General features: G+C 44.8%; 1 protein-coding gene across 3 annotated transcripts in view; it reads left to right on the plus strand.

Annotated features, from left to right (window-relative positions):
* The window catches only part of LOC110487975 (insulin-like growth factor 2 mRNA-binding protein 3), a 38,740-nt gene extending 17,925 nt beyond the window's left edge, over window positions 1–20,815 (plus strand). For 2 of the 3 annotated variants that reach the window (XM_090227599.1, XM_090227601.1), the window contains exons 6-17: window positions 2,521–2,802; window positions 3,318–3,452; window positions 3,640–3,762; window positions 7,849–7,984; window positions 8,250–8,384; window positions 8,609–8,677; window positions 10,511–10,636; window positions 10,743–10,781; window positions 10,971–11,045; window positions 11,279–11,410; window positions 11,551–11,664; window positions 17,806–18,748. In XM_090227599.1, the coding sequence (XP_090083725.1) occupies window positions 2,521–2,802; window positions 3,318–3,452; window positions 3,640–3,762; window positions 7,849–7,984; window positions 8,250–8,384; window positions 8,609–8,677; window positions 10,511–10,636; window positions 10,743–10,781; window positions 10,971–11,045; window positions 11,279–11,410; window positions 11,551–11,664; window positions 17,806–17,928 (1,489 nt within the window). In that variant the 3' untranslated portion in view covers window positions 17,929–18,748. Of the gene's footprint in view, window positions 1–2,520; window positions 2,803–3,317; window positions 3,453–3,639; window positions 3,763–7,848; window positions 7,985–8,249; window positions 8,385–8,608; window positions 8,678–10,510; window positions 10,637–10,742; window positions 10,782–10,970; window positions 11,046–11,278; window positions 11,411–11,550; window positions 11,665–17,805 lie in introns of all 3 variants that reach the window. The other variant, XM_090227600.1, reaches the window with a different exon arrangement.
* The last annotated feature ends 3,428 nt before the right edge of the window (window positions 20,816–24,243 follow it).

Here is a 24,243-nt window from a genome sequence, read left to right on the forward strand (position 1 = left end):
GGGCTAGTAACCGAAAGGCTGCAAGTTCGAATCCCCGAGCTGCCAAGGTACAAATCTGTCGTTCTGCCCCTGAACAAGGCAGTTAACCCACTATTCCTAGGCCGTCATTGAAAATAAGAATTTGTTCTTTAACTGACTTGCCTAGTTAAAGGTTAAATGAAAAAGAATGGAGGCCACTGTGTTCTTGGGATCCTTCAATATTGCAGTCATTTCTTTTGGTACCCTTCCCCAGATCTGTGCCTTGTCTCGGAGATCCACGGACAATTACATCGACCTCATGGCTTGGTTTTCACTCTGACATGCACTGTCAACTGTGGGACCTTATATAGACAGGTGTGTGCCTTTCCAAATCATGTCCAATCAATTGAATATACCACAGATGGACTCTAATCGTTGTAGAAACATCTCAAGGATGATCAATGGAAACAGGATGCACCTGAGCTCAATTTCAATTCTCATAGCAGAGGGTCTGAATACTTATGTAAAGGTGTTTTTAAAAAAAAAAAAATTTTTACAAAATTTGCCAACATTTGTAAACTCATTTTCACTGTCATTATGGAGTATTGTATGTAGATTGGTGAGAAGACCTGTAACTTCTTTAAGAGGCTCCTCTGTCCTCCACTCGTTTTACCTGTATTAATGGCACCTGTTTGAACTTGTTATCAGTATAAAAGACACCTGTCCACAACCTCAAACAGTCACACTCCAAACTCTACTATGGCCAAGACCAAAGAGCTGTCAAAGGACACCAGAATCAAAAGTGTAGACCCGCACCAGGCTGGGAAGACTGAATCTGCAATAGGTAAGCAGCTTGGTTTGAAGAAATCAACTGTGGGAGCAATTATTAGGAAATGGAAGACATACAAGACCACTGATAATCTCCCTTGATCTGGGGCTCCACGCAAGATCTCACCCCGTGAGGTTAAAATGATCACAAGAACGGTGAGCAAAAATCCCAGAACCACACGGGGGGACCTAGTGAATGACTTGCAGAGAGCTGGGACCAAAGTAACACAGCCTACCATCAGTGACACACTACGCCGCCAGGGACTCAAATCCTGCAGTGCCAGACGTGTCCCCCTGCTTAAGCCAGTACATGTCCAGGCCCGTCTGAAGTTTGCTAGAGAGCATTTGGATGATCCAGAAGAAGATTGGGGGAATGTCATATGGTCAGATGAAACGAAAATATAACTTTTTGGTAACTCAACTCGTCGTGTTTGGAGGACAAAGAATGCTGAGTTGCATCCAAAGAACACCATACCTACTGTGACGCATGGGGGTGGAAACATCATGCTTTGGGGCTGTTTTTCTGCAAAGGGACCAGGACGACTGATCCGGGGCCATTTATTGTGAGATTTTGAATGAAAACCTCTTTCCATCAGCAAGGGCATTGAAGATGAAACGTGGCTTGGTCTTTCAGCATGACAATGATCCCAAACACACCGCCCGGGCAATGAAGGAGTGGCTTCGGAAGAAGCATTTCAAGGTCCTGGAGTGGCCTAGCCAGTCTCCAGATCTCAACCCCATAGAAAATCTTTGGAGGGAGTTGAAAGTCGTGTTGCCAAGCAACAGCCCCGAAACATCACTGCTCTAGAGATCTGCATGGAGGAATGGGCCAAAATACCAGCAACAGTGTGTGAAGACTTACAGAAAACGTTTGACCTCTGTCATTGTCAACAAAGGGTATATAACAAAGTATTGAGAAACTTTTGTTATTGACCAAATACTTATTTTCCACCATAATTTGCAAATAAATTCATTAAAAATCCTACAATGTGATTTTCTGGATTTGTTTTCTCATTTTGTCTGTCATAGTTGAAGTGTACCTATGATGAAAATTACAGGCCTCATCTTTTTAAGTGGGAGAACTTGCACAATTGGTGGCTGACTAAATACTTTTTTTTACCCCACTTTATGTGGCGCATGTGACAAATAACATTTGTGTGGCTGGCCGGGCGCCTGCAGGCTGACTTCGGTCGTCAGTTGAATGGTGTTTCCTCTGACACATTGGTACGGCTGGCTTCCGGGTTAAGTGGGCGGGTGTTAAGCTGTGCGTTTTGGCGGGTCATGTATCGAAGGAGTTGCAGCGACGAGACAAGATCCTAATTGGATATGACGTTAAGGGGGGTAAAACAACATTTATTTATTCCTAATAAGCCATTGTTGACTTCCCGTCTGGTTATTTAGCTTACAGCTAACATATAGGATATGGATTCCGTACAGAGAAATTATTTGTTTGCAGATGCAACTGGGACCATGACATGTCCCCCCCCCGTACCTTCAAAATGATTGGGCAATTTTATTTGAACAGCACAGTTTCTATCATTTGTCAAAATAATGAACATTCAACAAAATAAGAATTAAACCCCATCGAACGGGTCAAAATTCTATTAGAAATGTATTCTATATCTGAAGTTTCCATGACACGTTTTATTTTTTTGACACATTGCTTTTCTCAAATAAACCTGCATCAATGGAAACCTGCCTAGTGACTGACAGCTTTTTCTCTGTGGTTGCCAGGGCGATGGAAAAGCTGAATGGCTTCCTGATGGAGAACTTTGCCCTGAAGGTGTCGTACATCCCTGACGAGACGGCGGCTGCTGCCGCCCCGACCCTGGGAGGGGGTAAGAGGGGCTTTGTCCCCCGTGGCCCTCTGCGATCGGGTTCCCCAGGCCTGGGGGCGCGCCCCAAACTGCAGTCGGACGTCCCTTTGCGCATACTCGTCCCCACACAGTTCGTAGGAGCCATCATCGGCAAGGAAGGAGCCACGATTCGCAATGTCACAAAACAGACACACTCAAAGTAGGACTGCTTCCTTGATCATGTACACATTCATGTACACAACATTCTAATGGGGTGCATTCAGCAGGACGCAATGTTGTGCATGTACAACACCCCTCTCTTACTAAGGAATCATATGGGCTCTTAATGACATTTCTATCTGCTATTTTTGGCTACTGAACATGGCCTTGATTTATAACCATAAATATAATTTTATGAGGCTTGGCAATACAAAGCTCACTCCCACAGAATAAATTACTCACTGAGAAAATGTTAATTTTGGCTCCAACTACCTATTGATGTGAACCTCTCAAGGCATCTCAAGTTGAAAACGATGGACGTTGACTTTTTCAACCATCTTTAGTGATTCTGTGAGATTGAGGCAGTACGGAGGGTGGACACAGGTATTGAACGACTGTCTCCGGTTGGGAGTAGTACGGGACCAGCTGGTAGTGTAACCGCTAGAATACAGACTGTTTAGAGGGTAACAAAAACGACTCTTCCCTTCTAAATCAGTCTCTCTTGCCCCTCTATAGGATCGACATCCACAGAAAGGAGAATGCGGGAGCAGCAGAGAAGCCCATCACGGTCCACTCCACCCCAGAGGGCTGCTCCAATGCCTGCAGGACCATCATGGAGATCATGCAGAAGGAGGCCCTCGACACCAAGTTGTGAGTTCAGCTGGAGAACGCATACATACACACGCACATAACCAGCAGGCCTCCAAAATCATGTTGAGTTCAACTGCCCATGCCTAGTCAGTCATGTTAGGATACCAAACTTCTATTCTTAATTATTATTCTATAACTTGACCCATTGAGCCGTCTTCTCTCATCTCGGTGTCTCCTTTATCCACAGTACTGAGGAGATTCCATTGAAGATTCTGGCTCACAACAACTTTGTGGGCCGACTAATCGGGAAGGAAGGACGGAACCTAAAAAAGATTGAAGTGGACACAGAGACCAAGATCACCATCTCCCCGTAAGAAGACCAACATCCCCATACAATCAACCATAAACTCAAATACACAAGCCACAGTTTTCAAACCAAGATTTCTGGGAACACATTGCGAAGCAGACTGTTTCTGGAGTTCTTAATCTATAGGTTCTTTGCACATACCATCAGAATGATTACTGCAGACAAGATGTGTCATGACAAGGGTTGCACATTTTGGGCAATATTCAGAGGAAACTTTCCGTGGGATTTAATGGGATTGTGTGGGAATTAACGTGAATATGTGTGAATTAATACCATTTAAATGTAGATGTTTTTTGCATTGGATATTTACCATATGATATGGAGACAAACAAACCTTTTACCTTATCATAAGTAGACATCATTGCAAATGATTAAATCATTCCAATAGAAAGAGAAATAATTTAATTACGATTTTAACTTTTAATTAAATGAGTTGACACTTCACATGGGATGATTTCACTGAACAACAAAAGGAAGGGAATATTGAATGATCCATCACATCTCCCAAAAAGGTTTTCAACATAGATCTGTAAAACTATAGTCTATAAACTAAAGCCTTGGTTGTCTTCCTCTCAGGCTTCCATGTCTTCTCCCTGTACCTCCTCAATGTCCACCTCTTGAACATCAGACTCTGAGGCCTCATCTTCACTGTCACTTTTCAACCTTGTTGAGGATGGCTCGTTGTCAGGCTCAAAAAGCCTCAAATTTGTCCGGCTTGCCACCAATTTTTCAACCGTTGTATTGGTCAGCCTGTTGCGTGCTTTGGTGTGTGTGTGTTCCCAAACAAGGACCAGTTGCGCTCTGAGGCGGATGATGTTGGTGGCATTTGGAGGATGATGGAGGCAACAGGGAAAAGAGCCTCATATCAACAGTCCCTTCCACCAGGTGGCTGATGAGATATGTTGGCACAACTGCCATATTACATCTCCATCCCAAAGCCTATGCTTGGAAGTGTACTTCGCCAGACTGCCAAGAACCTTGCCCTCATCCAGGCCAAGGTGGTGAGACACGGTAGTGACGACACCATAGGCCTTGTTGATCTCTGCATCTGACAGGATGCTCTTGCCAGCATACTTGGGGTCCAACATGTACGCTGCGTGTGTATGGGCTTCAGGCATGATTCTTCACTCTTTTTGATGCATTTCAGAACTGCAGTTTCTTCTGCTTGGAGCAACAGTGAAGTGGGCAGGGCAGTATGGATATCTTCTCTTACTTCTACAAGCAGTCTGAACATCAGACAGGATGGCAATTGTCTCCATCAATCCGTGCAATGGCTACTCCTATAGGTTTCAGGCTGTTTACCACTCTCTTCCAAAATTCATTATCCAGGAGGATCCTCTTGATGGGGGCTGTCCATCTCAGCAGGCTGTGATATAGCCATTTTCTTGGAGAGACTTGTTCCCCTCCAGGAGACTGTCAAACATGACAACACCACCCCAGCGGGTGTTGCTGGGCAGCTTCAATGTGGTGCTCTTATTTTTCTCACTTTGCTTGGTGAGGTAGATTGCTGTTGTAAGTTGATGGCCCTTAACATAACTAAACATTGCCTTGGCTCTCTTGTAGAGTGTATCCATTGTTTTCAGTGCCATAATGTCCTTGAGGAGCAGATTCCATGCATGAGCAGCACAGCCAATGGGTGTGTTGTGAGGGTAGAACTCCTCCACTTTAGATCAAGCAGCCTTCATGTTCACAGCATTGTCTGTCACCAGTGCAAATACCTCCTGTGGTCCAAGGTCATTGACTGCCTTCAGCCCCTCTGTAATGTAGAGATCGGTGTGTCTGTCCCTTGTCTGCTCTGGTAGAATACTGGTTGAGGGGTGGCAATTGATGTAGTTAATTATTCCTTACCCACAAACATTCGACCACCCATCAGGGATGGTTGCAATACATTCTGCTTTCTCTATGATTTGCTTGACCTTCACTTGAACTCTGTTGAACTTTGCATTCAGCAAATGAGTAGATCAGCATGTCTGGTTGAAGGGGTGTATGCTGGCCGAAGTACATTCATAAATCTGAGGGAACTTTATGCACTTGGCCATATGATTCTGCATCTTTGTTGCATTCTTCACATATTATTTGGCATAGTATTTGCAAATGTACACAGCTTTTCCTTCTACATTAGCTGCACTGAAATGTCTCCACACATCATAGTGCCTGTGGCATTTTCCTGTGACGATTAGGAAAAAAAGAGTAAAAAACAAACCAAATCCATGTTCAGATAAATAGTTAAGCAGTTAGATTAAACAACTCCTTTGTAAGAATGTTTTAAAATTAAACCTGTATGGAAACAGGGGAATTAACACTCCTCAGTTAGCAGGCTCAAGCAAGCTAAAACTAACTAGCTGAATTGAGTAAGTTTAGAAATTATTTAAACACACTTTGCTGTTGGCTACTATTTACTAGTTAACAAAAAATAATTAGTCATATAAAATATATTCACCCCACCCAATATTGTAATCAAAATTTACCAGAAAGCATGTAGTCCTTTGCTCAGACAGTGTAGTAGTGTGTGCTCAATAGCATCTCATTAGTGTGCAATATCTTGAGAATCAGCTGTACATGTGATGGAGGAATGCACTGTGCATTCAGAGGGTTGCAATTCCATTGAATTGGGGATAGCTTAACCAAAATATGCCACAAGTCCTAACATTGCCTTGTGCCTCCCCACCCCCAAAAAATTGTAAATTGATAAAAGCAAACAATTTTGAATTTAAGCAAAATTCCCGGGCTTAACTTCCCATGAGAAATGTTCTGGAAAATTCTGTAAATTTACCAGAAAGTTTCCAACCCTTTGCAACCCTAGATGTGACTTGACTTCTAACATTAATCTGATTTATTTAATCCAGCATGTTTAATTGTTACCTGATTCTTTTTTTTCTTCTTATTTATCATGCACCATTTAACTCATTAGGATTTAGGGAACCACGACAGCGGTTCTTTAGTTACCATCTCCCGAATTAAACTGAATGTTTTTACCCGCTTGAACTAAGAAATCGTGAATGTTTTTGTGAAAGGTCGTACCTCTCGGAACTGGCCTCCTTGAAGGTGGTTGGGCCTTTTCGCGGCATGCTTATAAGGCTCGGTCCAAAATGGTTCCAACAAGTCTCATACTGTTGTCTTCCTTTGTAGTTGTCCGTTATCCCGTGACTTGTCATGTAGTCCTGAACAGAACTACAGAATCGATTTTCTTTCCATTCGCTCCTGAAACTTCCTCTTTGAAGATGGGCTAGCTAGCTGTGTAGAGGGTTCCCAGTGGGGTGATGAGTAGTGTAATACGGTGATTTGAGCAGAGTAGTAGAATGGTCCCACTTCAATTCGCTTTTCTAAATACTTAGGACAGATAATCAGCGTACCAGTTGTCTGGGAGGTCTACCAGTTGTCTGGGAGGTCTACCAGTTGTCTGGGAGGTCTACCTCATGTAGAGATTGAGTTCAAACCACTTTAAATGTGAGCTGCAGCTCTACGTCTCTAGTCTAATGTTAATTCTTAACCCATTTTATACAGTTTGTTAAAAAGGGGCGGTTCCGTCAGGCTGACACGCTCTGACCTCACTCAAGGGGGCAGTGACTACGTACTGTGCACAGTTTTAAAAACAATTTCCTCTTATAGTTTCTAAAATCACCCCCCCCAACAAAAACACATTTTTCATATAGCATGCACAAGATGGAAACTTTGTACATGTAGTGTGTACTTCTCAAGTTACAGTATTTCCTTTATAACATTTTTTACTTTATCACCACAAAATAACAACCAAGACGACATTAGTCTTCTTTTAGGTCACCTCTGCCCGTTCCCCACGTTCTATATTAGAAATATTGATGCTTTTGAACATGTTAGTTTCATCGAGAAAAGTCTTAAAGCACATTCCTTGGGTGAATTTGGATTTACAACAGGGCATGAGGTGTTAACCCCCACCAGTCCCCCCCCCTCAGTTCCCTCCTCCCACCCCCCCCTCTGCGGGTGAGAGGTGGTCTTGTTGAAGTTATTTATTGCAAGCTGATCTGACCTATTTAGAGCCTCACGGGACAGTCATGACTGTCTCATAAGACACACACATTAGAAACCAAGGTGGTAATGGATGTCCTTCAGTCTCCAGGACCTGACGCTGTACAACCCTGAGAGGACCATCACAGTGAAGGGGTCCATCGAGGCGTGCTCCCGCGCTGAGGAGGAAGTGATGAAGAAGGTCAGGGAGTCGTATGAGAACGACGTGGCCGCAATGAACGTAGGTCCTTGTACTAACCCACTGGGGGCACTGTTGGTGGAACCAAATAATCTGGAGTTGTTCAAAATGGCACCCTACTTCAACTTTTGTGTACTATAGGGAATAAATAGGGTGTCATTTGGGATGCAACCTGGGAGATCATGGCTTTTTTTTTAGGCTGTGCAGCTACCCATATAAAGTTAACTTTGTATTTGAGTCGTTTATCCCAGAGAATGTTTCTGTTCTTGGTCATTTTGTCTAGTAGTAAATCTTTCTCTCTACCCAGCTCCAGTCTAACCTGATTCCAGGACTCAACCTGAATGCCTTGGGTTTGTTCCCTGGTGGTGCTCCAGGTATGGGCCCCTCCATGGGACACAACGCCCCACCTCCCGGTGCCCAGGGTGGCTATTCCTCCTTCGGGGTGAGTTTCTGGACCCCTACCTCCCTGGGTTTACTCCACAGTGATGCTTAAAGATGTCCCCTCTTTACAGAGCAGTTCTGCAAGAAGAAACCTACAACAGACCAACGTCTGACTGAGAAGCCATTTTGGATCTTTCAGTGACCGTGTCTGTGTTCCTCTCTCCTTATAGAGCAGCCATTTGGGGGCAGGACAGTGACTTGGTTTTGTGTTATTCTCTCCTATAGAGCAGTTACTTCGGGGGCGAAGGGCCATTTTGGGCGTCTGTGCTGTCAGCGAGCAGCCAGCCCCTCTCTGTAAGTCTTCCTTCCCACAGTGCTTTGCACGGCTTCTGGCTGCTAGCTGCTGGATTGGGTAGAAAGGCAGGGCTTGCCACAGCCAAGCCCCTCCCAGTAACCTATGACCCCTAGGGATTGCCTAACTCATGTTTTGTTCATTTCCCTCAAATCTGCTGGGTGGTGGCCACAGTTTCTACTGGGTTTAGTTTGGCCTCAAATCTTCAGCTGAAGAAAGTGTAGCAATTGAACACCGTGGCATGTTTAGAAGGTTACAAATGGTCGCAGATGTTTACAAACGGGCACCTTTCTATTAGACAATTTGATCTGGAACAGCCTCCTGGTGAAAAGGTTTGCTCCCATCTGGAGCCTTCTGAATGTGATCTCGGGTTGGATGACTTTACCCCCAACTGAAGTGTAATGAGTTGGTGTCCTCTAGTTTAAAACCAGCTGGTCTGTCCCAAACGGCACCCTATTACCTATAGTGCACTACTTTTGACCACAGCCACTAAATAGGGAATAGTAATCCCTGCAGGACCATGCCTCCCCGCCCCTTCATCTAAAAGATCTCAACCATTTCACTTCCCTCTAACACCAGGCATGTGCAGTGAGCCCACGCCGTTTGCTGCAGGTCATCTTTTTAATGCAATAATCTGTAATATGTGTGTGTGTGGAAGCGCTGGTGAGGGACTAAGCCGGGTCAAGCATTCTGAAAGGGATTATCTGAGTGGTCCATCCATATACTGTGGTTTAGTTGGATGTGTTCAGTTGCTGCAGATAAATGGAGATCCCTCTGGGAATGCTGTTACCTGAGCTAGGTGCTGGATGCTAGATTTTCTCATCTTTCTAGAGTCAGGGTCTCTTATAGCCTGGGTGTGTCCCAATAAATCTCTCCTTCCTCACTCGTTCACTATTCCCCACTAATTTAAGTGTTGTATTGTCATGGGCAGGAGGGATTGTCCATATACCAGTCTTTTTTTTTCTTCTTTCAAAACCATGAAGGGAAGTGAACAAGTGTTCACTTGGGGAGAAAGGAGAGATAATTGGGACCCACTCCATGTTCGGAAGTTGAGGATTTTGTTTAGTTTTATTCAACCTCTTCAAATATGTATGTACAGTTGTTTCATGATTATGCAGTGCTATTGTGATCCTATTTGCTACGGAGGGGAAAAGTTAACAAAGTTATACCTCATATTTAATAAAACACTTGAAGTTTCCTATCAGGTCTGCTTCCGGTCTCCCTGGCAGTGTCTTAAATGACCCCCTATTCCCTCTATTTCACTGCTTTTGACCAGGGCTCTGATCCAAAGTAGTGCACTGTGTCATGACCGGGAGACGCATTAGGCGGTGCACAATTGGCCCAGCATCATCCGGGTTTGGTGGGATGTCCTCGTCCCATCGTGTTCTATCGACTCCTTGTGGCGGGCCCGGGTGCCTCCTTTGGTCGCCAGTTGAATGGCGTTTCCTCGGACACAGTGGTGTGGCTGGCTTCCAGGTTAAGCGAGAAGTGTCTAGAAACAGTGTGGCTTGGCAGGGTCGTGTTTTGGAGGGCGTATGGCTCTGGACCTCTCCCGAGTCCGTACGGGAGTTTCAGCAATGGAACAAGACCATAACTTCAGTTTGGAAATTATGAAATTGGGGAGAAAAAGTAAATCAAAATAAAGTAGTGCTCTAGAGGGAATGGGGAACCATTTGGAACGCCAGCCCTGTGAGGCTTCTTCCTGTGTTGCTGCATCAGTTGCTTGGTTGTGGTCAACTGGGCTGCTATTGCTGTTTGCCTGGTGTGGTCTCCTTACGGTCAGACTGGCTCTGTTGTGTTCTCATTATGGTCGTGTGGCCTCTACTGTTCCACAGGGCCAGGGGCAGCCGGAGTCTGAGACGGTCCATCTGTTCATCCCGGCTCTGGCGGTCGGAGCGCTCATTGGAAAACAGGGTCAACACATCAAGCAGCTGTCGCGCTACGCCGGAGCCTCCATCAAGGTGAGGGACTTAACTGACAGGAGGGGTTTGAGCTGCATCTCAATAACCTAAAATAGCTTCTCATATCATTTTGTTCTTTTCACCTATTCTCCCCACTCCGTTATAGATCAGTGCAGATGAAGTCCGTGTCGTAGATGCAAACCAGGTATTTTAATTTCAAATATTCCGATTCCTTTTTCATCTTATATCCATCAATCCTCTCAGATCTCCAGTTCAGATTGGATTTGGGTGGTGCCCTCTTCAGGCTGTTATGATGCACCCCTAATGGGGTAAAGGGAAGCAGTGGGACCTGATTTAGGTAAAGTGTGTTAACGTGTTATGTCCCTCCCCTCAGGTAGCACCTCCAGACGGCATGGACGCCAAGCAAAGGATGGTGATTATCGCGGGACCACCAGAGGCCCAGTTCAAGGTAGGAGCCCTTGGGACCCCTGTCGCTTTCTCCACCAGCCATGCGGTGTCCAATACCCACAACACCAGAGGTCCATAGAACAAAATTGTAGTCTGTACAGTTAACTGGCTAGCTGACTAAATCTGGCACATTCACAGCTGTTGATTGATGCCCCAGTCAAGTTAATTAAGATATTATGAAGATGCTTGAATCAAGGGTTGTGGAAATTCCTCTGACTCTTGGCCCTGTTCCAGGCTCAGGGTCGTATCTTTGGGAAGCTAAAGGAGGAGAACTTCTTTGGGCCGAAGGAGGAGGTGAAACTGGAGGCTCACATCAAGGTGCCCTCCTTCGCTGCTGGGCGTGTCATCGGCAAGGGAGGCAAAACGGTAGGCCGACTCCTGTGTGTGACTATGGTTGCCAGATGTATTCTAATTCTCCTGCAGAATAATTGAAAGCACCACCTATTACCTAGGCTGTAATATAAATGGATATTTTGTGTTTTCTCCACTTCTCACCCTCCCCCCAGGTGAATGAGCTGCAGAACCTGACCAGTGCTGAGGTGGTGGTCCCCAGAGACCAGACGCCTGATGAGAATGACCAGGTCATCGTCAAAATCACTGGACACTTCTATGCAAGCCAGGTATGTTACACTTCAAGTGAAGTTTGATTCGTGTATTTTTAAAATTGCAACAGCAAATAATAATGATGTTCTGAAAGGATCAGATGGATTGATCTATCATTTCAAGGATGTTCCTCCAGCCCTGTCACTGGGCAAGGCAGTGATGTTCCTCTAGCCCTGTCACTGGGCAAGGCAGTGATGTTCCTCTAGCCCTGTCACTGGGCAAGGCAGTGATGTTCCTCTAGCCCTGTCACTGGGCAAGGCAGCGATGTTCCTCTAGCCCTGTCACTGGGCAAGGCAGTGATGTTCCTCTAGCCCTGTCACTGGGCAAGGCAGTGATGTTCCTCTAGCCCTGTCACTGGGCAAGGCAGTGATGTTCCTCTAGCCCTGTCACTGGGCAAGGCAGTGATGTTCCTCTAGCCCTGTCACTGGGCAAGGCAGTGATGTTCCTCTAGCCCTGTCACTGGGCAAGGCAGTGATGTTCCTCTAGCCCTGTCACTGGGCAAGGCAGTGATGTTCCTCTAGCCCTGTCACTGGGCAAGGCAGTGATGTTCCTCTAGCCCTGTCACTGGGCAAGGCAGTGATGTTCCTCTAGCCCTGTCACTGGGCAAGGCAGTGATGTTCCTCTAGCCCTGTCACTGGGCAAGGCAGTGATGTTCCTCTAGCCCTGTCACTGGGCAAGGCAGTGATGTTCCTCTAGCCCTGTCACTGGGCAAGGCAGTGATGTTCCTCTAGCCCTGTCACTGGGCAAGGCAGTGATGTTCCTCTAGCCCTGTCACTGGGCAAGGCAGTGATGTTCCTCTAGCCCTGTCACTGGGCAAGGCAGTGATGTTCCTCTAGCCCTGTCACTGGGCAAGGCAGTGATGTTCCTCTAGCCCTGTCACTGGGCAAGGCAGTGATGTTCCTCTAGCCCTGTCACTGGGCAAGGCAGTGATGTTCCTCTAGCCCTGTCACTGGGCAAGGCAGTGATGTTCCTCTAGCCCTGTCACTGGGCAAGGCAGTGATGTTCCTCTAGCCCTGTCACTGGGCAAGGCAGTGATGTTCCTCTAGCCCTGTCACTGGGCAAGGCAGTGATGTTCCTCTAGCCCTGTCACTGGGCAAGGCAGTGATGTTCCTCTAGCCCTGTCACTGGGCAAGGCAGTGATGTTCCTCTAGCCCTGTCACTGGGCAAGGCAGTGATGTTCCTCTAGCCCTGTCACTGGGCAAGGCAGTGATGTTCCTCTAGCCCTGTCACTGGGCAAGGCAGTGATGTTCCTCTAGCCCTGTCACTGGGCAAGGCAGTGATGTTCCTCTAGCCCTGTCACTGGGCAAGGCAGTGATGTTCCTCTAGCCCTGTCACTGGGCAAGGCAGTGATGTTCCTCTAGCCCTGTCACTGGGCAAGGCAGTGATGTTCCTCTAGCCCTGTCACTGGGCAAGGCAGTGATGTTCCTCTAGCCCTGTCACTGGGCAAGGCAGTGATGTTCCTCTAGCCCTGTCACTGGGCAAGGCAGTGATGTTCCTCTAGCCCTGTCACTGGGCAAGGCAGTGATGTTCCTCTAGCCCTGTCACTGGGCAAGGCAGTGATGTTCCTCTAGCCCTGTCACTGGGCAAGGCAGCGATGTTCCTCTAGCCCTGTCACTGGGCAAGGCAGCGATGTTCCTCTAGCCCTGTCACTGGGCAAGGCAGCGATGTTCCTCTAGCCCTGTCACTGGGCAAGGCAGCGATGTTCCTCTAGCCCTGTCACTGGGCAAGGCAGCGATGTTCCTCTAGCCCTGTCACTGGGCAAGGCAGCGATGTTCCTCTAGCCCTGTCACTGGGCAAGGCAGCGATGTTCCTCTAGCCCTGTCACTGGGCAAGGCAGCGATGTTCCTCTAGCCCTGTCACTGGGCAAGGCAGCGATGTTCCTCTAGCCCTGTCACTGGGCAAGGCAGCGATGTTCCTCTAGCCCTGTCACTGGGCAAGGCAGTGATGTTCCTCTAGCCCTGTCACTGGGCAAGGCAGTGATGTTCCTCTAGCCCTGTCACTGGGCAAGGCAGTGATGTTCCTCTAGCCCTGTCACTGGGCAAGGCAGTGATGTTCCTCTAGCCCTGTCACTGGGCAAGGCAGTGATGTTCCTCTAGCCCTGTCACTGGGCAAGGCAGTGATGTTCCTCTAGCCCTGTCACTGGGCAAGGCAGTGATGTTCCTCTAGCCCTGTCACTGGGCAAGGCAGTGATGTTCCTCTAGCCCTGTCACTGGGCAAGGCAGTGATGTTCCTCTAGCCCTGTCACTGGGCAAGGCAGTGATGTTCCTCCAGCCCTGTCACTGGGCAAGGCAGTGTCTGCTAGTGGCACTGAGTCATATCTGGCAGGGGGATATTCATCCCAGTCAGCTATGGTAGCAGTGGGCTAAAAGGCTGGTTCATGCTGAAACTGACCATTAGAATGTGCTGTAGGGATTAACATGGGTAACGAGGATCCTGAGACTATATATTTTTTCAATGACAAGACTTGGGAAATTACAGCATTTGGCACTAATGCAATTCCACAAAATACACAACATGAACAGCATCAGATAAGAAAAATAATAAAATGGTGCATTATCCAAGCGGGTTGTCCCACGGAAGCCTTTAGCCTAGCATATTTAATTCACACAGTCGCCATTAATTCAAAGTACACACATTGACACTGCCCGACTGCACAAGCGACCCAAATGCAGTTAATAATCCCTACAGGAAACGCCTGCAGTAGAACCTATAGCTGTCATTGTGACACTTCAAACAGTCACACGTTTGATGGGTCTATGCATCTCTGTCAGACATGAAGTCTGTTAGCATTTTCCCTCTGAATGATCTTCTCCTGTCCTACAGCCTAGGCTCTCTTCCTATCCAATTCCACTGTAACCCAAAATCCTGACTCCTGTCTCACATGAAGATTCCTAACTTCATTCTGTAATATATAGGTTGCATTATCAAAGCACACCTCTTGCCTTCGCACGTCAAAATACCGCTGTAACATTTCTCCTGTACTTGCTGCCCGTATGAGAGCTTCGGTAGAGAATGTGTGATGAACAAACGGTATGAGTAGATATGGATATTTTTAAAGCAGAGTTGGTCCCTGTTAAAATACCTTGATATTTAAACTAGTTTCACTCCCCAGTTATGCATGAGCTGAACTGCTATCTGTATAATCAACTCCATTTTGACAAAAATAGAATCTGTCATTCTTTGGAGGTTGTCTAGCAAGCTTAGCAACTTTTGCCATTTGACTGTCGTTATGTGTGATTTGGCTAACGCTATACTCTGGGTATGTCCTGAGTGTGCTCTGTCGATCGCCTACTCCTGAAATGCTCTGAATTGAAGAACATGGTAACGCTCAATTTATGACTATCCTGTTTCACAATTCATAACGTAATGAAAAATGGTTACTCTATCATGACGGAATCTGTTTTAATTTGCTCTGAAATGTTTCCATAGGGGTGCTGACAAGGTGGCACAGCACCCCTCTTTGGGAAGAACCCTGGCATGTCGGCCATATCTTGATTTTTAAATGCTTTAAGTGGGCACTTCCGATTTTGAGGTATTTCCCGGGGCTCTCGTGATAAATATGAATTATTCCCAGTATTGTAACTTGGTAGGTTCTCTAAAATATGAATCCCTACTGTAGGGTAAAGGGAGTATAGTTGGGTGCTGTAGGGCAGGGGTTCCCAAACTTCTTCACTTTGGCCCCTTCCAGCATTGTGGAACATCCTGCACCCCCGTGTGTGTGCATGCACCCCGTCTATCTATGGGCACAAACTGTTCACACCCCCCCATGTTGCAGGTTCCAATCTTATTTCCTGTAATTATATACATTTTGCCATGTCTAATGTGTGTGTGATATTTGAGTGACTCAAACATTACAACAAAATCTATGGGCTAAAAACCGTTAGCTGACATGGGCTAGTTGATCTGGACATTTCTGACACGTTATAAATATCTCTATGGTATACAATGACTGACATGACATGAACATTGATGCACTACCCAATTTTGAAATTTTACCATGTGCATTCTACTATTACAACTTGCAAGAGTAAGTTGAAAGCTGGACTGAGTTCCTTCAAAAAAATGAATTGGGAACCAGTGCTGTAGGGAAAGGGAGTATAGTTGGGTTGTTGAACCTTGGTAAAGCCAACAGATGTGGTTTGAGTAAAATGTACAATGTCTGCTTCCTTATGAAATGATTGTCCACCATACTGCTTCACAGCTGTGTAGCATTAACCAATGTCTGCTTCCTTATGTAATGATTGTCCACCATACTGCTTCACAGCTGTGTAGCATTAACCAATGTCTGCTTCCTTATGTAATGATTGTCCACCATACTGCTTCACAGCTGTGTAGCATTAACCAATGTCTGCTTCCTTATGAAATGATTGTCCACCATACTGCTTCACAGCTGTGTAGCATTAACCAATGTCTGCTTCCTTATGTAATGATTGTCCACCATACTGCTTCACAGCTGTGTAGCATTAACCAATGTCTGCTTCCTTATGTAATGATTGTCCACCATACTGCTTCACAGCTGTGTAGCATTAACCAATGTCTGCATCTGAAATGGCACCCTATTCCTTATCAAGGGCACTAGTTTTGACCAGGGTCGTGCTCCAAACTATTCAGACCCTTTGGATTTCTTCATTTTATTTTTACAAAGTGGTATTTAATTATTTTTTTGTCAAGCCTAAATTGGTTCAGGAGTCAAATGTGGCTTAACTAATCAAAAAGTGTACATGGAAATGATAGGGGTTAACATGATTTTTAAATGAGTAACCATTCCTCTGCCCCCCCCCATATACATCTATAAGGTCCCTCAGTTAAGTAGCGAATGTCAAGCACAGAATCAATTACAAAGACCAGGGGAAAGAATGTCATAAGACTCATAAAGGGCAGTGATTGGTAGATGGGTAACAATAACAAATCAGACGCTGAATATCTCTTTAAGCATGATAAAGTTAACAGTTATGCTGTGGGTGATGTATTGAACCACACAGACACATCAAAGATGAAGTTGTCCTTCTGAACTGAGCTGCAGGACCGGAATGAAGCTGCTCGGGGACGTCATCATGAGGCCTTTGGGTGGTTCCAAGAGCTACAGTTCAGTGGCTGTGACGGGAGAGCTAAGGATGGATCAACATTGTAGTGGCTCTACAATAATGACCTCAATGACAGTGAAAAGAACACTAATTAACAAGTTACAATTATTCTGAACATGCAGCTTGTATGCAACAAGGTACTAAAGTAATACTGGGAAAAAAACGTGGCAAAGGAACACTTTTTGGCCTAAATGCAAAGCCCTATGTTCGTGGCAAACTGTCTTAATTTGAAGCATGGTAGTGGCTGCATCATGGTATGGGTCTGCTTGAAAAATGCAAATACTGGGGAGTTTTTCAAGATGAAAAGAAATGTGATGGAGCTAAGGCAAAATCTTTGAGGAAAACCTGCTTTCCACCAGACACTGGGAGATGAATTCACCTGTCAGTAGGACATTAACCTACAACACAAAGCCAAATCTACACAAGTTGCCTAACAAGAAGACTGTGAATCTTCTGAAGTGGTTAAGTTAGTTTTGACATTAATCTGATTGAAATACTATGCCAGTAGTTCAAAATTGCTGTCTAGCAATTATCCCCAACATCTTGACAGAGCTTGAAGCATTTTGAATAGAAGGGACAAATATTGTACAATCCCAAGAAGACACAGCTGTAATGGCTACCAAAGGTGTCTGACATGTATGGACTCAGGAAACTGAATACTAATGCAACAGACATTCATCTTTAATATATGCTAGAGTATTTTGTGTAGATTGTTGATGATTCCATTTTAATCCCACTTTGTGACACAATGTGAAGAAATCCAAGGGATCTGAATACTTTTGCAAGGCAGTGTATATAAGGAATAGTGTGTCATTTCAGTACTATAGGGTGTCATTTCAGTACTATAGGGTGTCATTTCAGTACTATAGGGTGTCATTTCAGTACTATAGGGTGTCATTTCAGTACTATAGGGTGCCATTTCAGTACTATAGGGTGTCATTTCAGTACTATAATGTGTCATTTCAGAAGCCGCCACATTAACCTTCTTGGTGAATTCTTTATTCTACTTACCTTAGAAGAATTGGCTGTGTGCATGCCAGAGTTAGACGTTCCTGACCTTTGCCCTCTCCCCAGCTGGCCCAGAGGAAGATCCAGGAGATATTGTCCCATGTGAGGCGGCAACAACAGCCAAAACCCTCGCCTCGTGGGGAGGGGCCGCCCCGTGGGGACGGGCTCGCCCGGCCCTCCCGGAAGTAGACCTGAGGACCAGTGACTGAACCCCCCGAAGACAAAGCAGAGACCAGAGGGGTAAACACGGGCAGGGACGACGCGCTCATCTCAGGGGTTAAGGGTCATGGGTACCCGACTGTACACCCCATACCCCTCTCAATGACCTCCTTGACCAACACCACAGTGTGGATAGACCTTAACCCCCCCCCCCCCCCAAAACAAAATCACCTCTCTGTGATTATACTTCAGAGGGTTCCAACATTGTCACACACCCTCTCACCACACGGATGGGTCCTGATTGGTTCCTTTTTGTAGACAACACCAAGACATAAGAATTATCCCCCTCCCTGGTGTGGTAACACTCACCACCTCACATGTTGATGACAGGTGTTCATTTTGACACTCGTTTCAGTTTTTACCTTTTTTTTATTTAGACTTTTGTTTTTCGCCCTGGATGAAGTGTTTGTTTAATTGGTTGAAGCTTTCTCTCCTGAGTTTTCTGTGGAAAGAAAAAGGCATTGCTCTGAGTCCTGGTAGGATGATGAAAGATTACGGGAAGGGGTTTAGGCGGATGGGCAGGGCTAGGGGTAATACTCTTGTTTGATTGGACAGGAGCCCCAGCGGTGGTTTAATGGGGTGCCCCTGTGCTGGTATTGATAGTGGCATTTTATAAATTCGGATGCATTTTATAGATATATAAATATATATTTAGAGTTGAGGATAAGTTAACACTTAAAGGGACGTGTTGAACAGTGTTGGCCAGGAAAACTAATTTAATATGCATTTTACTGAACTACCTCAGGATCTCTAGTACCTCAAGAAGACGACGAGAAAAAAAATAAGAAAATTGATATATATAATATATATATGAGAAAAAAAATCATTTTTTAAAATTTGCTTTGTGGTATTTTGTATACTTTATAAAGCTAATAGTTCTTGAACATTTTTATTTTTTTAAGAAAATTAACAATTTGGTCAGCTGCCAACTGACCTTGCCTTCAACTCTAGTGCTCTCCAGCAGCATCAACGTGACGACGGTGGCCCTGTACATAGTCTGTCTGTACATAGAGCCAAGGGCGGAGTTGGCGCTCAACTCAGTTGGCTGCTGATGGGAGTATCAAGAGAGAATACATCACCTCAGTTTTCCTGAGGAATCCACCATCTTCTGAAAACTACAAAAAGCACGTCTATATTAGAGTAATGCCGATTCATGCCATCCGTACGTACTGCAGCGACGCCGTTTAGTTTTGGGATTCTGACACTTATTGTTGACGGTACGTTTAAATGTTTTATTTTCTGTCTTCCTGGAAGGGCAATGGGAGGGGCCTGAGCACTGAGTTCTCTCTCTGTTGCCTTCATAGAAATAGACACGGCAGAGCAGCACGGTCTGTTTGTTGTTTTTCTGTTACCTGCTTAGGCCTTGAACCATCAGTCTCAAATTCGCTTATAGTGCAATACATGGGGAATAGGGTGAAATTTGGAAGTTACTCCAAGTTTCTTACAAGTGAAAGTGCGGTCCACAGCCTGATGGGTTTAAAAAAGAGCGACTTTGCAGTGGCCCCAGTAGCCGCCGAGTCAGTCTGTTAGTGTAGTTTACTGCATGGTGAAGGTAGGGGGAGTCACACTGATGGATGCCTTTATGGAATCTACTGTAACTGTTTAACCAGCAGCAGCAGCTGTAACCTTTTGATTGAAGTGAGAGAAAGCAGTTCAAATTAGTATTCATTACAAAAAGACAAGCAGCACACAACATTTTACTAAATGAACCCTGTTTGGGACGTGGAAGATAAGTAAAAAAAAATATCCAACAACAAAGAAATACTATACCAAGTTTATCCTTTTTTATTTTTTATGCAGAATGTAAATATGTTTTGATTGTGGTAAAAGTGCTTGAGTGTATCCATTCTTCCACAATAGAACGCTGTCTACCTCAGCCAAGGGGGGGTTTGTGGCGGCATGCGCCCTCACCTCCCCCCTAGCGCTCGCTCCCATACACCACCTAGCGCCCACGCCCTCACCCCTCCCAGCGCCCACACCCCGCCTAGCGCCCATGCCCCCCCTCCCCATCTCGTCATCTGTTTTTTGATCTACCTCTTTAGAAACACATTTTGAATTAGAGGCATACTTCTATTTATTAGATTTGGGTTCTTCTCCCGCTGTCCCTCCTTCCGCTGTCCCTCCTTCCGCTGTCCCTCCTTCCGCTGTCCCTCCTTCCGCTGTCCCTCCTTCCGCTGTCCCTCCTTCCGCTGTCCCTCCTTCCGCTGTCCCTCCTTCCGCTGTCCCTCCTTCCACTGTCCCTCCTTCCACTGTCCCTCCTTCCGCTTTCCCAGATATAAATGAAAATTAACAAATCATGTTGTACACTTTTAGAATTTAAAGGAATAATTGAAAAAGTGATCCGAAATATTTCCTTTGCTAGCATTTATATAATCTACTCTTGCTTAATTGATTGAAAATCCTCAAACAGCTTTTTCTGCTTTTATTTTTGGTAGTGGCTTCCATGTATTGAACTTTCTTGCTTGGGTTTTTTGTGAAAAAAGGTCTCTTCACCCGTGCATTTTTTTGATTCAGTGAATGGACGATAAGTAAAAAATCATTATAAACTGTAAAAAAAATAATAAAAAGGGGCCTGCCTTTTGTTTCTGGTTTGACACTAACAATAAATACTGTCTTTCTTACCTTTGTCTTCACGAATGCTACATTCATTTGATAGCGGTTTGTTCTGTTAGTATTTTCTGATGTGTAACATGGAAATTCATGTTTGTGGGGAAAGTGGAGGGACTGGGTTAGGGAGTCCCCTTTTTTTTGGAAAAGTGGTCTGCTTTAGGCACGATGCCCCCTCTGTGAACATGCTTGTGCCCCTTCACATCGCTCAACTTGTCAAACGCCTCTGAATAAAAACTAAGTGACATTGGCTCCTATGTCCTTCACTTTATTTCTCATGTATTTTTCCATCTACTGTAAGATGCACTTTTTCTAAATGTTTTGTGTAATTTAACCTTTTGTTAAAGCGGAAGTTCAGGATATTACAACTTGACGTAAATGGTCCCTCGCCCTGAAAGTAGTTTATCGGCCAGGAGAAACCGTAATCTATGGTTTGGTTTTCTCTAAACGGCCACTACATATTCTAGCTACCGCTAGCAAAACATTTTATGGAGTGATATTGGCATGTGTGCAATTGTCAAAATTGTTAATTGGTCCGTTACTACAACCGTGTAATAGTGTTCAGTCCAATTTTTTATAAATTGTATTTAATCAGGTTACTTGTTACTTCACTTGTGAGCCCCCAAAGAGACTCATACAGATAGGTAGGTTACACATTTCCAGTATATTCAAAACCGACCTTAAACTTTCCAGAATGAAACGTCAGTTTCACACCAAATCAAAAAAAAAAAAAATCAGTAACTAGTAACTTCAGTACATTTGTGCAACACATGTAGATGGCACAGAGAATGGACAGTAATGTCAAACTGAAGTTCTTTAAACTTTTTTATGTTAGCTTTTTCTAAAAGTAAGCCATTAAGCTTGAAGCACAGCATAAAAATATTTGTATAAATTCATGAGTGAGGAAAAAATCGATACCTCAGATCTGTCAACAACTCTCTGCCCAGCTTCATTTTGGTTCCTAGGCCCTTAGCCGTTCACAGATCTAAAAAGGCTAATGGAAGCGGATAGATATTGAAATGGGACGGGAACTTACTATTACTCTCCCACCAGAGCTGCCTCAAACATTGCCCCAGCCCAAAAGGTTTTTGTCATTTGCTGCACACAGTCAACACCCCTGGTAACTTACACTTTTTTTTATTTAATTAAGCATGATAAAGTTAATAATTTATGTCTTAAACCACCCAGACACATCAAAGATGTCCTTCTGAACTGCGACGCAGAACTGGAAGGAAACTGCTTAGTGATACGAGGCCATTGGTGATTTTTAAAAAGGCTACAGAGTTCAATGGCTGTGATGGGATAAAACTGAGGATGGATTAACATTGTAATGACTCCACAACAATGACATGTAGTGCTTTGGAAAGTATTCAGACACTGTCACACTTTGTTAGTGCCTTTATTCTAAAATGGATTAAATAAAACATTTTCCTCACCAATCTATACCAAATACCATATAATGACCCAAAAAATTAGTTTTTAAACCCATTTTGCAATCCCATTCACTTAACTATTCAGACCCTTTACTCAGTATTTTGTTGAAGCACCTTTGGCAGCAATTACAGCCTTGAGTCTTCTTGGGTATGACGCTACAAGCTTGGCACACCTGTATTTCTCATATTATCCTCTGCAGATCTTCTCAAGCTCTGTCAGGTTAGATGGGGAGCATTGCTACACGGCTATTTTCAGGTCTCTCCAGAGATATACGATTGGGAAGTCCAGGCTCTGGCCGGGCCACTCAAGGACATTCAGAGACTTGTCCCGAAGCAACTCCTGTGTTGTCTTGGCTGTGTGCTTAGGGTCATTGTCCTGTTGGAAGGTGAACATTCGCTCTAGTCTGAGGTACTGAGTGCTCTGGAGAAGGTTTTCATCAAGGACCTCTGTACTTTCCCTCGATTCTGACTAGTCTCCCAGTCCCTGATGCTGAAAAACATCCCGACAGCATGATGCTGCCACCATGCTTCAATGTAGGGATGGTGCCAGGTTTCCTCCAGACGTGACGCTTGGCATTCAGGCCAAAGAGTTCAATCTTGGTTTCATCAGACAAGATAATATTTTTTTCTCATGGTCAAGAGTCTTTTAGGTGCCTTTTGGCAAACTCCAAGCAGGCTGTCATGTGTTTTACTGAGTGGCTTCCATCTGGACACTACCATAAAGGCGTGATTGGTGGAGTGCTACAGAAATGGTTATCCACAGAGAAACTCTGAAGCTCTGTCAGTGACCATCGGGTTCTTGGTCACTTCCCTGACCAAGGCCATTCTCTCGATTGCTCAGTTTGGCCGGGCGGCCAGAGTCTTGGTTCCAGACTGTGTACTTGGGGACCTTCAATGCTGCAGACATGTTTTGGTACCCTTCCCCAGTTCTGTGCCTCGACAAAATCCAGTCTCGGAGCGCTAAGAACAATTCCTTCGACCTCATGGCTTATTTTCTTTTGACATGCACTGTCAAATGTGATACCTTCTATAGACAGGTGTCTTTCCAAATGATGTCCAATCAATTGAATTTACCACAGGTGGACTCCAAGTTGTAGGAACATCTCAAGGATGATCAATGGAAACAGGATGCACCGGAGCTCAATTTTGAGTCTCATAGCAAAGGGTCTGATTACTTATGTAAATAAGATTTCATTTTTATTTCTAATACATTTGAAAAAGTTTAAACCTGTTCTCGCTTTGTCATTATGGAGTATTGTATGTAGATTGAGGGGGAAAATGTATTGAATCCATTGTAGAATAAGGCTGTAACGTAACAATGTGGAAAGTCGAGGGGTCTGAATACTTTCTGAATGCACTGTGTAAGACCAGTGTAAAGAATCCAAATATTCCTAAACATGCATCCTGTATGCAACAAAACAATAAAATACACTTTTTGGCCTAAATTATTTTGGAGCACATCACTCATTTTTAAGCATGGTGGCTGCATCATGTAATGGGTCTGCTTGACATTGGCAAACTCCATGAAAAGAAATGGGATGGAGCTAAGCACAGGCAAAATCATAGAGGAAAACCTTCTTCAGTCTGCTTTCTACCAGACACTGGACAATTAACTAACCTTTCAGCAGGACATTAAGCCCAAATGTCCACTGGAGTTAACAAGAAGACGGTGAATGTTCCTGAGTTTCACTTATCTGCTTGAAAAACTATGGCTGTCTAGCCCTGATCACCAACACCTCCACAGAGCTTGAAAAACTATGGCTGTCTAGCCCTGATCACCAACACCTTGACAGAGCTTGAACAACTATGGCTGTCTAGCCCTGATCCTCAACACCTTGACAGAGCTTGAACAACTATGGCTGTCTAGCCCTGATCCTCAACACCTTGACAGAGCTTGAACAACTATGGCTGTCTAGCCCTGATCCTCAACACCTTGACAGAGCTTGAACAACTATGGCTGTCTAGCCCTGATCCTCAACACCTTGACAGAGCTTGAACAACTATGGCTGTCTAGCCCTGATCCTCAACACCTTGACAGAGCTTGAACAACTATGGCTGTCTAGCCCTGATTCTCAACACCTTGACAGAGCTTGAACAACTATGGCTGTCTAGCCCTGATCCTCAACACCTTGACAGAGCTTGAATATTTTTTTTTATGGGAAAATATTGCACTACAGGTGTGCAAAGCTGTAATCACCGCTACAGGGGATTCTAACGTATTGACTCAGGGTGAATACTTATCCAA

Source organism: Oncorhynchus mykiss, chromosome 30, assembly GCF_057628025.1.
Source record: "Oncorhynchus mykiss isolate SJ-2025 chromosome 30, ASM5762802v1, whole genome shotgun sequence".
Classification (NCBI taxonomy): Eukaryota; Metazoa; Chordata; class Actinopteri; order Salmoniformes; family Salmonidae; genus Oncorhynchus; species Oncorhynchus mykiss.